The following is a 12,640-nucleotide window of genomic DNA, read 5'->3' on the forward strand; positions in this document are numbered from 1 at the left end:
TTAACGACTGTTCCAATCTCGAATGGGGATGAGGACTGGCCCATCCCTGGATAGATTGGAAGAGACATTCCCGCTTATCTTTCTCTCCTCCTGTTCCCTCCACCTGTGCGACGTCGGGGCTTCGTTGGAGTCTGAGCTGCGTCGGCTCCATGTAGCTGAGGAGGGACAAGTGTTGGGTTCAGCGCGGCTACGGAAGGAGGTGGAATACAGGATTGAACCTCCTGTAGGAGACTTGAGGTTGAACCTCGGTCGGTTCAGAGAACTCGTTCCGTTGTTGCTACTGAGGTGAGTGCTGAGGAGGGCGTTCCTATGGTGCTGGGTGCTGAGACTATTGCGCTGGGTGGTGGTGCTCGTGTCTCTGAGACTGCTCGGGCCGTTGTTCTCCATCGAGTTCGAGGTCACGCTCTCTCGAGGTCGACCTAAGCTACTGAAGCGATTGGTGGTGTTGGCGTTGTTCTCGTTCGAGAGCGACGTCGGGCGTTTGAGCGAAGACGGTTCTCCACGTCCGAAGGTGAAGATTCGGGGGGGCGCTGCTGTCGAAGCCGGGGGTGAGGTGGGCGCTGGGGAGGTCAAGGGTGACCCCGGAGGTCTAATTAACAACGGTGGAGACTCGGGAGGCTTGGGCGATGGGCTGGTTCCGGCGGGAATGGAGTCGTTCGCTTGTTTCTCCGTGTCGTCGCCGTGGATGAAGTGGTAGAGCTCGGGAGCCGACGTCAAGAGGCCCTTCATAAACTTGGCTCGCTTCTCCTCCTCCTGCGCATCGTGGCCGTTCACCGTGGGCTGGTGTCCCTGGTCGTGCTGGACGGCGTTGTGGGAGGAGCGTCTCTCCCCGGCTGGAGGAGGAGGTGACTCTTCCCGCTCTTGGTGGTGCCCGTTTTGTTCTCCGTCAGTTCGGCGGGTCGAGTTCGAGCGGGCGATGGTTGCGATGAGGTTTGGGCTCCTCAGATGAAGGTATGGCGAAGACTTGTACATAGCGGAGGTCCTCTGTTGGCTGGTGAGACCTGCGCTGGGCCCTACTCCTGCTGGGGATGTGGCGATACTCAGTGGCGCAGCTTTGACATTGAGGCTATGGCTCCGTATGACAGGTTTGGTCGTCCTAGGAGGAGACTGCCTGTCCTGAGACTCAGCTATGACTGTGCTTTTGGGACAGGACATCCCAGCCAGGGACACATTGACCATCGATCCCCCGTGGGATCTGCGAAGGTATGAGGAGGAGCCCGACGCGACGCGCCTCCTGCTGTCGTCGCCGAAGATGTACGTCTTGCTGGGAGATGTCGAAGTGCCGTTCACCAACTTCTTCGGGAGTGTTTTCGTGTCTGGTTCTCTCACCTGGGACGAGTAATCTCTAGGTCGACGTCGAGGGTCGACTGTGTTCGTCCAGGAAGCCCTTGGCGTACTGTCCGCACCGCTGCTCAATTCGTCCATGCTGCGGTAATGCCATGAACGGTTTTTCAAGTTCGACTGTCGGTCTGACAACGTGTTGGCGGGCATATGGGCTACAGAAGACGTAACTGTCTTGGTCGTGCGGAATTTTCGCTCGACTTTTGGGGATATTTGGTCCTCTCTGCTGGCGGAGGAGGTGATGCTGGCCATGTTGTGGCCTTTGGTTCTGTTGGATGACGATGGCGTGGAAGATACTGAATGTTGGCCAAAATAATAAGTTTTAGGTTTGTGTTTTCGCTTCGTGCGAGGCGGCGGGACTGGCGATGGGTCAGTTTGCGTCCCAGAGTCCCGTGCCATCGTCTGAGTCCCGAGATCATTGGTCCTAGAGGACCTGGAAGACCTGGTGGGGGTGGTGTTGTAGTAGATGTTGTTGGTCTGTGGGGAGATCGAGTTGCGCTGGCGCGGGGGAGGAGGAGGTGTGGGTTCTGTTACTGGCTCGGGTGTAAGTTCCCTCTGAGAGGGTGGCCAGCGTCTGACTGGTTTGTGACCCACGGCATCGAGCTGTTCTTCACTTCGGTACTCCTTCATCCTCGAGTCTAAGAGGCGAGAGGACAACGTCCTCGAACCACTGTTCATCCAGCTTTTGGTAGCGACGTTGAACGACTGCGACCTGCCTACGTTACTGCTCTGTTGCGCCGGTGGCGGTGGCGTGGCAGGCAGAGGTGGCGGAGGACTGTCTGGCGGTGAGTGCGCCGCTGCGCGCGATGCCCTACTGCTCGTCGAGAGAAGACGTCTGGACACATACCCACTCGGGCTGCCGGATCTGAACCTACTGCTGTAGACCGGGTCGTCCGTGGGGCGGCTCACTCCCGTCGGGGACATGGGTGGCGAGGCGTAGGTACCTGATGAAGGTGGGAAGATCTGGACTCTCTCGTGGGAGGAGGAGCTGTGGAACCTCGTGTCATTCGTGGCTGGAGGGCTGGTAGGTGGAGTGCTGTGCTCGCTGTCGTCCAAGATGCGCCCCGTGGACCTGAGCCTCGCCCGGGCTGCGGCGATCATGGTGTCTGTGATCTCGTCCGCTAGCGGCGCTTGCTGCTGGTGGTGCGTCGTCGTCGTCGTTGGAGGAGGCGGAGGAGGCGTCCAAGCCGGAGATGGCTTCGGGGGCGGTGGTGGCGGTGGGGCCTTGGTCGACTGCGAGGAGTTGGTCATGCCCGTCGACTTACCCCACCTATGGTGGAGGCCGACCGCAGGTGGAGGAGGAGAGATAGCAGCGCCTCCCTCGTCCACTTCATCCTCGGGCGTGGCAGGTCGCGGGCTCATGGTAATGGTAATGACATTTCCTCCAGCGGTGTGTACCGCGCCCTCCTCCTCCGGCTCGTGCTGCGAGCTGCCCGAACGGCCCGACTCACTGCCAAAGTGGTTCTCCAGCCAGCGGCTGGTCTCCGACTTGCGCGTCTCTTCCTCCTGCTGGTAGTCTAGTGGTCTGCGGGTGAGGGCGTCCGTCCTCTCCGGGGTGTCCCGTGTCTTTGGCTTGAGGGCGCCCAAGCGACGGGCTCGACGGAGACGCTCGCTCAGTGAGTCCAGATCCTCCCCCTCCCGATCCTCGTGGAAGTCTTCGCTGACGACATGCATCCCTTCGCCAAGCTGCAAGAGACGAAGCAAACACGACGTAAACAATCATGATCATCCGGTCTGTTCCTATCCTACGTTTGGAAGGGTGTCGTATGTAAACAACCCCGCCTCTGTTCTCGTACCACGTCCCCTCGCGTCTGGTTAAATTGGCCATTACTTTGCAGACGAAGTTGATTCGTCTCGTGAGGCCAGCTTTTCCATTCACACCTTCACACACAAGAAGCTCTCCACTCCACACGTTCACACACAATATGCTCTCCACTCCACACGTTCACACACAATATGCTCTCCACTCCACTTGTTCACACACAATATGCTCTCCACTCCACACGTTCACACACAATATGCTCTCCACTCCACACGTTCACACACAATATGCTCTCCACTCGTTCACACACAATATGCTCTCCACTCCACACATTCACACACAATATGCTCTCCACTCCACACGTTCACACACAATATGCTCTCCACTCCACACGTTCACACATAATATGCTCTCCACTCCACACGTTCACACACAATATGCTCTCCACTCCACACGTTCACACACAATAAGCTCTCCGCTTCACAAATACTGTCCAAAATCACTCCTGTGGCATCAGTACCTAACTCACTCCATGTTTCCAGCTCCTTCGTCCTCTATACCATTAACACTAAACGACCACAAATCCCTTATCTACCTACAATACAACAATCATAATCATACCAGCTTACGTTTTCTATATATTTCTCTGCACCGCACATCATCTTCACATCCTTCTTGATCCATCTTCTACAGGACAGAACCTGTCTCCTATTTTCTGACTTCAGAGAACCCTTTCACATCCCAACATAATGGATGGACGAAGTACTTCATCATGTAAGCTTCTAATACATTCTAGGTTAATGTTTTTTCCAATTTATCACATCTTTCAACGCACCTAAATGATTGACCTAAGCTTCCATCCTTCCCTATTACCACCCTTAATTGGTCATTCTACCAACATTGAATCACACAAACAGAATCTAAATCTCTTTATTAACTTTACCTGATTATATCCATCTCTTCTGAAAAGCGGAACCTTATCTTTACCTATCAGTAATACAGGCAAACATGACGGCATCATCAGCATACAACAACTGCAGATGATTTTCAGTTTCCACTTAGCTCAAGCGCAAACTACTCACTCATACCACAACTTACTATTATAAAAAAAATCATTTCTTCTGTCATAAAAGATCTCTTCAACTCTGGAATATCCAGTTTTACCTCCCAAAACCGGTATTCGCCATAGACCTTCTCCTTACATCTTCATTCCACCGTCCTGTACCTTACCAGCTATGTAGTCTACAGCAAGAACCATTCAGCTCTACAGACATCTAAATAGCCTACATGTCTCTTTAAATCATCATATTCTCAAGTGTCTCACTCATATTAACTCAAGTTTCAGGTCATTAAGAATCTAGAATATAAACCAACACTGTTCAAAGAAATGATCATTCCATTTTTCTCTCAAGAAATATGAAGATGTAATATCATATATAAACCAACACTGTTCAAAGAAATAATAATTCCATTTTTCTCCCAAGAAATATTAAATGTAATATCGTATATACTCTATCTATTACATTCTTTTCTTAACTTTTATCTTTTCTCTTATCACCTCCAAACCACCCGAATTAGTTCTCTGTCTCTCTTAGACGATATGGAAGGCTTCCTAAACCATCCCATTTTTCGTCATCACAATTAGCAGAATACATACAAGTGTTCTTCCTCAGCCCATCCTCACTGTAACCATGCCATATATATACCTGTATACCTCCATCTATGTAACCTTGCCACACATATACCTGTATACCTGTATATCTATACACATATATACCAGTATACCTATATACCTATACACATATATACCTATATACCTGTATTCCTACACACATATATACCTATATACCTGTATACCAGTATACCAATATACCTGTATACGTATACACATATATACCAATATACCTGTATTCCTATACACATATATACCTATATACCTGGATACTAGTATACCTATATACCTATATACCAGTATACCTATATACCTATATACCAGTATACCTATATACCTATATACCAGTGTACCTATATATCTGTCTACCAGTATACCTATATACCTGTATACCTATACACATATATACCTATATACCTGCATACCAGTATACCAATTTTAATTAAATTTACAAATAAAATAATTACAAATATATATATATATATAACCTTATCTTAACTTTATTTTATAATTCTATATATATACACATATATCCACCCTTTTATATACATATTTTTATAAATAATATATTATAAAAATACAATAATATTTTAATATATAATATATATATATATAATTTCTATAATATATATATTTATATATAAAATATATATAATTATTATAAATTTAATATATATATAAATATATAAAAATATATTAATATTTATTTATATATATATTATACTATATATATTTATATATAATTATATATTAAAATATATATAATATATAAATTATATATAATTTTAATAAATATAATAAAATATCTAATCCTACATAAATATATTTATTTTATTTTCCTAAAATATATATTATATATAAATATATATATATATAACTTTATAAAAATTTATATACATTATATATTATATATATACATTATATATACATATATACAATATATATTTAAAATTAATAATATATAATAACATTTTTATACACATATATTATATATATACCATATATATAAAAATATATATACATTATTAAAATTTATATTTTAACAAAATTATATTAAATATTTAATATAAATATATTATTATTTATTTTATATATAAAAATATATATATATATATAAATTATAATAATTATATATATATATATAATTTTATTTAAATTAACTTGTTTTAACTGTATACATGTATACCACTATATATGTAACCTACCACATATTTTACTTTTACCTCCATATAATATACCTTAGCCAACACATATATACCTGTATTAATATATACCTATATTACCTATATTTAACTGTATATTGTATACCTCCATATCTGTAACCTTGCCACATATATTCCTGTTTACCACACATATACCTGTATGCCTATATAAGTGTATATCTATATACTCCTATACCTGTATACATGTATACGTCCATATCTATAACGTTGCTACATATATACCTGTACATCTGTATACCTATATACCTATATACCTATATACCTGTATACCTATATATCTGTACACCTTTATACCTGTATATACATGTATACCTGTATACCTATATACCTGTATATCTATATACTTGTATACCTATACACCTGTATACCTATATAGCTGTATGCCTATATACCTGTATATCTATATACCTATATGTCTGTATACCTATATACCTATATATACCTGTATACTTGTATATCTGTATACCTATATACCTGTATGCTTATATATCTGTACATCTTTATACTTGTATATACATATATACCTATATACCTGTATACCTGTAAACCTATGCGCATACATACCTGTATACCTATACACATATTTGCCTATATACCAGTAAATCTATATACTAGTATACCTGTATAACAGTATACCTATATACCTATACACACATATATACCTATATACCAGTAAATCTACATACCATTAGACCTATATACCTATATACCAGTATACCTATATACCTGTATATCTATACACATATATACCAGTATACCTACATACCTATACACATATCTACCTATATACCTGTATACCTATACACATATATACCTATATACCTGTATACCAGTATACCTATATACCTATATACCAGTATACCTATATACTTGTATACCTGTATATCTATACACATATATACCAGTATACCTATATACCTATATACCAGTATACCTATATACTTGTATACCTGTATATCTATACACATATATACCAGTATACCTATATACCTATACACATATATACTTATACCTGTATACCTATACACATATATACCTATACACCTGTATACCTATACACATATATACCTATACACCTGTATACCTATACACATATATACCTATACACCTGTATACCTATACACATATATACCTATACACTTGTATACCTATACACATATATACCTATACACCTGTATACCTATACACATATATACCTATACACCTGTATACCTATACACATATATACCTATATACACATATATACCTATATACACATATATACCTATACACCTGTATACCTATACACATATATACCTATACACCTGTATACCTATACACATATATACCTATACACCTGTATACCTATATACACATATATACCTATATACACATATATACCAGTCTATACCTACCTTCACACCCTGGGCTAGGGTACGACCTCGTGGAACCCCGTAATATTCGACCAGGTCCTCGTCTTTGGTGTGGACAATGTTATGTTGGGTCTCGCGAGACTCTTCGTGGACTGACCCGTCGCTCAGCGAGGACCCGGAGTCCGGCAAGGACTCGTTCTCGTACCTTTCGTGTTGAGTCGTCCTCTCGGTCTCGGTGACGACGTGTCCGTCCTGGGGGGAAAAACACATGCCTTCGTGACGAGATCGAGACACACACACACACACACATACACACACATACACACACACATATGCCATCTGTGGTGGTGTGTGTGTGTGACGCCAGCTGGAGCGTCACGCAGACACACCCCTCTGAGCCAGCTGGTCATATCAGCTGGTATTATCATACCCCCACAGCCAGCTGGCCACATCATACCCCCCGGCCAGCTGGCCACACCAGCTAGTACCATCATACCCCTACAGCCAGCTGGTCACATCATACCCCGGCTGGCCACACCAGCTAGTACCATCATACCCCTACAGCCAGCTGGTCACATCATACCCCCACAGCCAGCTGGCCACATCATAACCCCCAGCCAGCTGGTCACACCAGCTGGCCACATCCTACCCCCCAGCCAGCTGGTCACATGAGCCAGTACCCTCCTACCCCCACAGCCAGCTGGCCACATCCTACCTCCACAGCCAGCTGGCCACATCATAACCCCCAGCCAGCTGGTCACATCATACCCCCCGGCCAGCTGGCCACATCATACCCCCACAGCCAGCTGGCCACATCCTACCTCCACAGCCAGCTGGCCACATCATAACCCCCAGCCAGCTGGTCACATCATACCCCCCGGCCAGCTGGCCACATCATACCCCCACAGCCAGCTGGCCACATCCTACCTCCACAGCCAGCTGGTCACATCATACCCCCAGCCAGCTGGTCACATCAGATGGTATTATCATACACCCCAGCCAGCTGGCCACATCATACCCCCCACAGCCAGCTGGCCACATCATAACCCCCAGCCAGCTGGCCACATCCTACCCCCACAGCCAGCTGGCCACATCAGCCAGTACCCTCATACCCCCACACCAGATGGCCACATCATGCCCCCAGCCAGCTGGCCACATCCTACCCCCACAGCCAGCTGGTCACATCCTACCCCCACAGCCAGCTGGCCACATCCTACCCCCACAGCCAGCTGGCCACATCCTACCCCCACAGCCAGCTGGTCTCACCTGGACCCGGCTGGTCTCGTGTACGTCTTCTGTGTCAACGGTTCCCCACTTGCGTGTGCTCTCCTGTACTACCCGGCGTTCAGGGCGCGCCACCTCCCAACCCCTGCCCTCCCGCGCCTCCGTCAGGGCGCGCAGGTCCCCACGCCCGTCTACGTGGTCCTCCACCTCCTGAAACAACAACAACAACAATACCATCTCAGTAAACAAACAAACAAACAAACAAACTCACCAAAAAGACAGTAAACAAACACATAAACAAACTCACTAAAAAACAAACAGTAAACAAACACACAAACAAACTCACTTAAAAACACAAACAGTAAACAAACACAAAAACAAACCCACTTAAAAACAAACAGTAAACAAACAAAGAAACTCACAACAAAGAGTAAACAAACACATAAACAAACTCACTAAAAAACAAACAGTAAACAAACACACAAACAAACTCACTTAAAAAACACAAACAGTAAACAAACACACAAATAAACACACTAAAAAACAAACAGTAAACAAACACACAAACAAACACACTAAAAAACAAACAGTAAACAAACACACAAACAAACTCACTTAAAAACAAACAGTAAACAAGCAAACTCACAACAAACAGTAAACAAACACACAAACAAACTCACTTAAAAAACAAACAGTAAACAAACAAACAAACATAAACACAGTTTGATGTCATTTGACAAATACAGTAAAATACAAACAACCTCATTTTTTTGTTTGTTGTTATTGTTCTTGTTGTGCCTTACCTCATGTATGAGGGGGGAGGGGGGAGGGGGGGTGGGGTTACTACCCCCCTTTCTACCCCCCTCCCCCTGGGGCAAGACCCGTGGGAGAAATGCTCTCTCTCTCTCTCTCTCTCTCTCTCTCTCTCTCTCTCTCTCTCTCTCTCTCTCTCTCTCTCTCTCTCTCTCTCTCTCTCTTTCTCGAACCGAACTGAAATGGAGAGGAAGAATGTGGAGTTGGGAAGCCACGGCGATCATGTCCAGTCCCTGAGGGTTGGTGGAGGGTTCGAACCCCGAGACCTGACTCACACACACACACACACACACACACACACACACACACACACACACACACACACACACAGTCCCCATTAGACATAATAACATGTCAATTAACACAATTATGTACATTAAGAAAAAATAACAGCAATTGAAAGTTGTGACTTAATACAACATGTTGTGAAAGTATGGGAAACTGTGGGGCTCCACCTGCCCACCACAGCTGGTTCTGCTGTACCACACAGCTGGTTCTGCTGTACCACACAGCTGGTGCTGATGGTGTACCACACAGCTGGTTCTGCTGTAGGACACAGCTGGTATGTTGCTGTACTACACAGCTGGTATGTTGCTGTACCACATAACTGGTTCTGCTGTACCGCACAGCTGGTGCTGGTGTACCGCACAGCTGGTGCTGGTGTACCACACAGCTGGTGCTGCTGTACCCCACAGCTGGTGCTATGGCCCACTCACTCTGCTATAGCCAGGTATTCTTTTTAGAATTCGGGTTCAGGTGTTTATATGTGACAGAGGCCAAGGCTAACGTGTGTGTGTGTGTGTGTGTGTGTGTGTGTGTGTGTGTGTGTGAGTCAGGTCTCGGGGTTCGAACCCTCCACCAACCCTCAGGGACTGGACATGATCGCCGTGGCTTCCCAACTCCACATTCTTCCTCTCCATTTCAGTTCGGTTCGAGAAAGAGAGAGAGAGAGAGAGAGAGAGAGAGAGAGAGAGAGAGAGAGAGAGAGAGAGAGAGAGAGAGAGAGAGAGAGACTGGCTGGCGTCTCTCGTCCCAACACTGGTCAAACAAGTAACTTAATACAATTGTGTCTCAATTCTTTCTTCTTTTTTCTTCTCATTCACAAGAAATGAGCGACAGATTCACTCTCACTTCTTTCTCTTTCCCGTCAAAGTACTTGGTTTATATGTTCACTACTTTATCTAATTCACAAATGCCATAATTATATTCTATAAACGCACCCGACCTCCATTTGGACAATCATATGTTTACCAAATGGCGTCTTAACTACGTCTCTTCGTTGTATATCAACTGACTGTTATATTTCTCTCTTGTGTCTCCGATGATGATGTGATGATTATGACACGAAAGTGCACTTGGCAACTTATCATGTTTCATTTCGCCGTGGATGGAAAGGAATCGAACCCTGGCACTTATGCGTGGTGGACGGGCTCGCTACCGTTAGGCTGTGGAGATGTGGTCAGGTTCAAACTTCAGGTTATTCGTAAAGCTTTGGTTCAAATGTGGGTAACACCCTAAGCTTTTCTAAGCTTTCGGAACGCCGTCGAGACTTTTGTTTACATTTGCAAGTCAAGCGCCAAAGCTTTTGTTTACGTTTTGCATGACTCACTTGTTTATACATTGAGATCATCTGATTAATGTACATTCCTGGATTAATAATTAGCTATTGTTTATGTGTCCAGCTTATTGGCTAAGCTTTTGTTTACATTTATGGCTTAATACTTCCGCTTTTGTTTACGTATTTGAGTCATTCCTTGGAGTCTCAATTCATTTGTTTTTTATTTGATTTCTTTTTAAGATCACTTTCTAAGCTAATGCTTCCTTGTTAGGTCACTTAAGCTTGTGTTTATTTCCTAGTCATTTTCCTGCTTAAGCTTCTGTTCAAGCGTTCGTCCGATATAGAAATATATATATATATATATATATATATATATATATATATATATATATATATATATATCCCTGGGGATAGGGGAGCAAGAATACTTCCCACGTATTCCCTGCGTGTCGTAGAAGGCGACTAAAAGGGGAGGGAGCGGGGGGCTGGAAATCCTCCCCTCTCGTTTTTTTTTTTTTTTTTTTTTTAATTTTCCAAAAGAAGGAACAGAGAATTGGGCCAGGTGAGGGTAGTCCCTCAAAAGCTCAGTCCTCTGTTCTTAACGCTACCTCGCTAATGCGGGAAATGGCGAATAGTTTGAAAGAAAAAAAAAAGAATATATATATATATATATATATATATATATATATATATATATATATATATATATATATATATATATATATATATATATATATATATATATATCACACTTCACTGAGTGTCTAAATCATACGTTTTTAACCTTTGAAAGAAAACAACTAATTCTGGAATTATTTTAACCTGTGTTTTCTAACGTGATTCACTTGTTAACATTTGAGAATCGTGTGTGTAATAGAAAGTAAATCTGTACGAACAAAAGTTGAAAAAAAAAGAGAATTGAAGATTTTTTATAACAAAATCTATGCCTGGGACCTCTCATATATATATATATATATATATATATATATATATATATATATATATATATATATATATATATATTCCTATGAGTCCACGGGGAAAATGAAACACGATAAGTTCCCAAGTGCACTTTCGTGTAATAATCACATCATCAGGGGAGACAAAAGAGAGAAATATCCCCTGATGATGTGATTATTACACGAAAGTGCACTTGGGAACTTTTCGTGTTTCATTTTCCCCTGTGGACTCATAGGAATATCTTGATCACGCACAAAATTGTGATCCTTTCCAATATATATATATATATATATATATATATATATATATATATATATATATATATATATATATATATATACAACAGTACTGCACACCTTCTCAACACATGAGTGAACTAAATGTATGTAATTGTAATTTTCTATATCAACTAATCTTTGTACCGATTACATTGTAAGGTTGGGAGTGAATTTACTTGTTTTCTGGTACAGAATTACATTAATTTAAGCAAGTATTTTTTTGGTTATATTATCTTAAGCAAGTTTTCTTTTTTTGCTACAGGGTGTGGAGAGGGTGGAGTCCATATGGTAGCGGTACTTGGCAACTCCACCTGGACTCTGATTCACCCGATGACGTTTAAATCGGGTTTAGCTTCATCGGTTTTAGCGTTATCGGCACAAGACTGTGTGGGTGGACTGGTTCGTCTTGGACCACCTGGCTCCACATACATCCCCCGATCCTACAACCATCTGTAAA

The 12,640-nt window shown here is 43.0% G+C and overlaps 1 protein-coding gene across 1 annotated transcript in view; it reads right to left on the reverse strand.

Moving 5' to 3' along the window:
* Nucleotides 1-12,640, reverse strand: part of LOC139767495 (uncharacterized) — a 140,177-nt gene continuing 127,537 nt past the window's right edge. The window contains exons 6-8 of the mRNA XM_071696919.1: nt 8,617-8,784; nt 7,393-7,602; nt 1-3,027 (exon numbers count right to left, since the gene is read on the reverse strand). Of these exons, the coding sequence (XP_071553020.1) occupies nt 1-3,027; nt 7,393-7,602; nt 8,617-8,784 (3,405 nt within the window). The remainder of the gene's footprint in view (nt 3,028-7,392; nt 7,603-8,616; nt 8,785-12,640) is intronic.

This window comes from Panulirus ornatus, chromosome 61, assembly GCF_036320965.1.
Source record: "Panulirus ornatus isolate Po-2019 chromosome 61, ASM3632096v1, whole genome shotgun sequence".
In the NCBI taxonomy this organism is placed as follows: domain Eukaryota; kingdom Metazoa; phylum Arthropoda; class Malacostraca; order Decapoda; family Palinuridae; genus Panulirus; species Panulirus ornatus.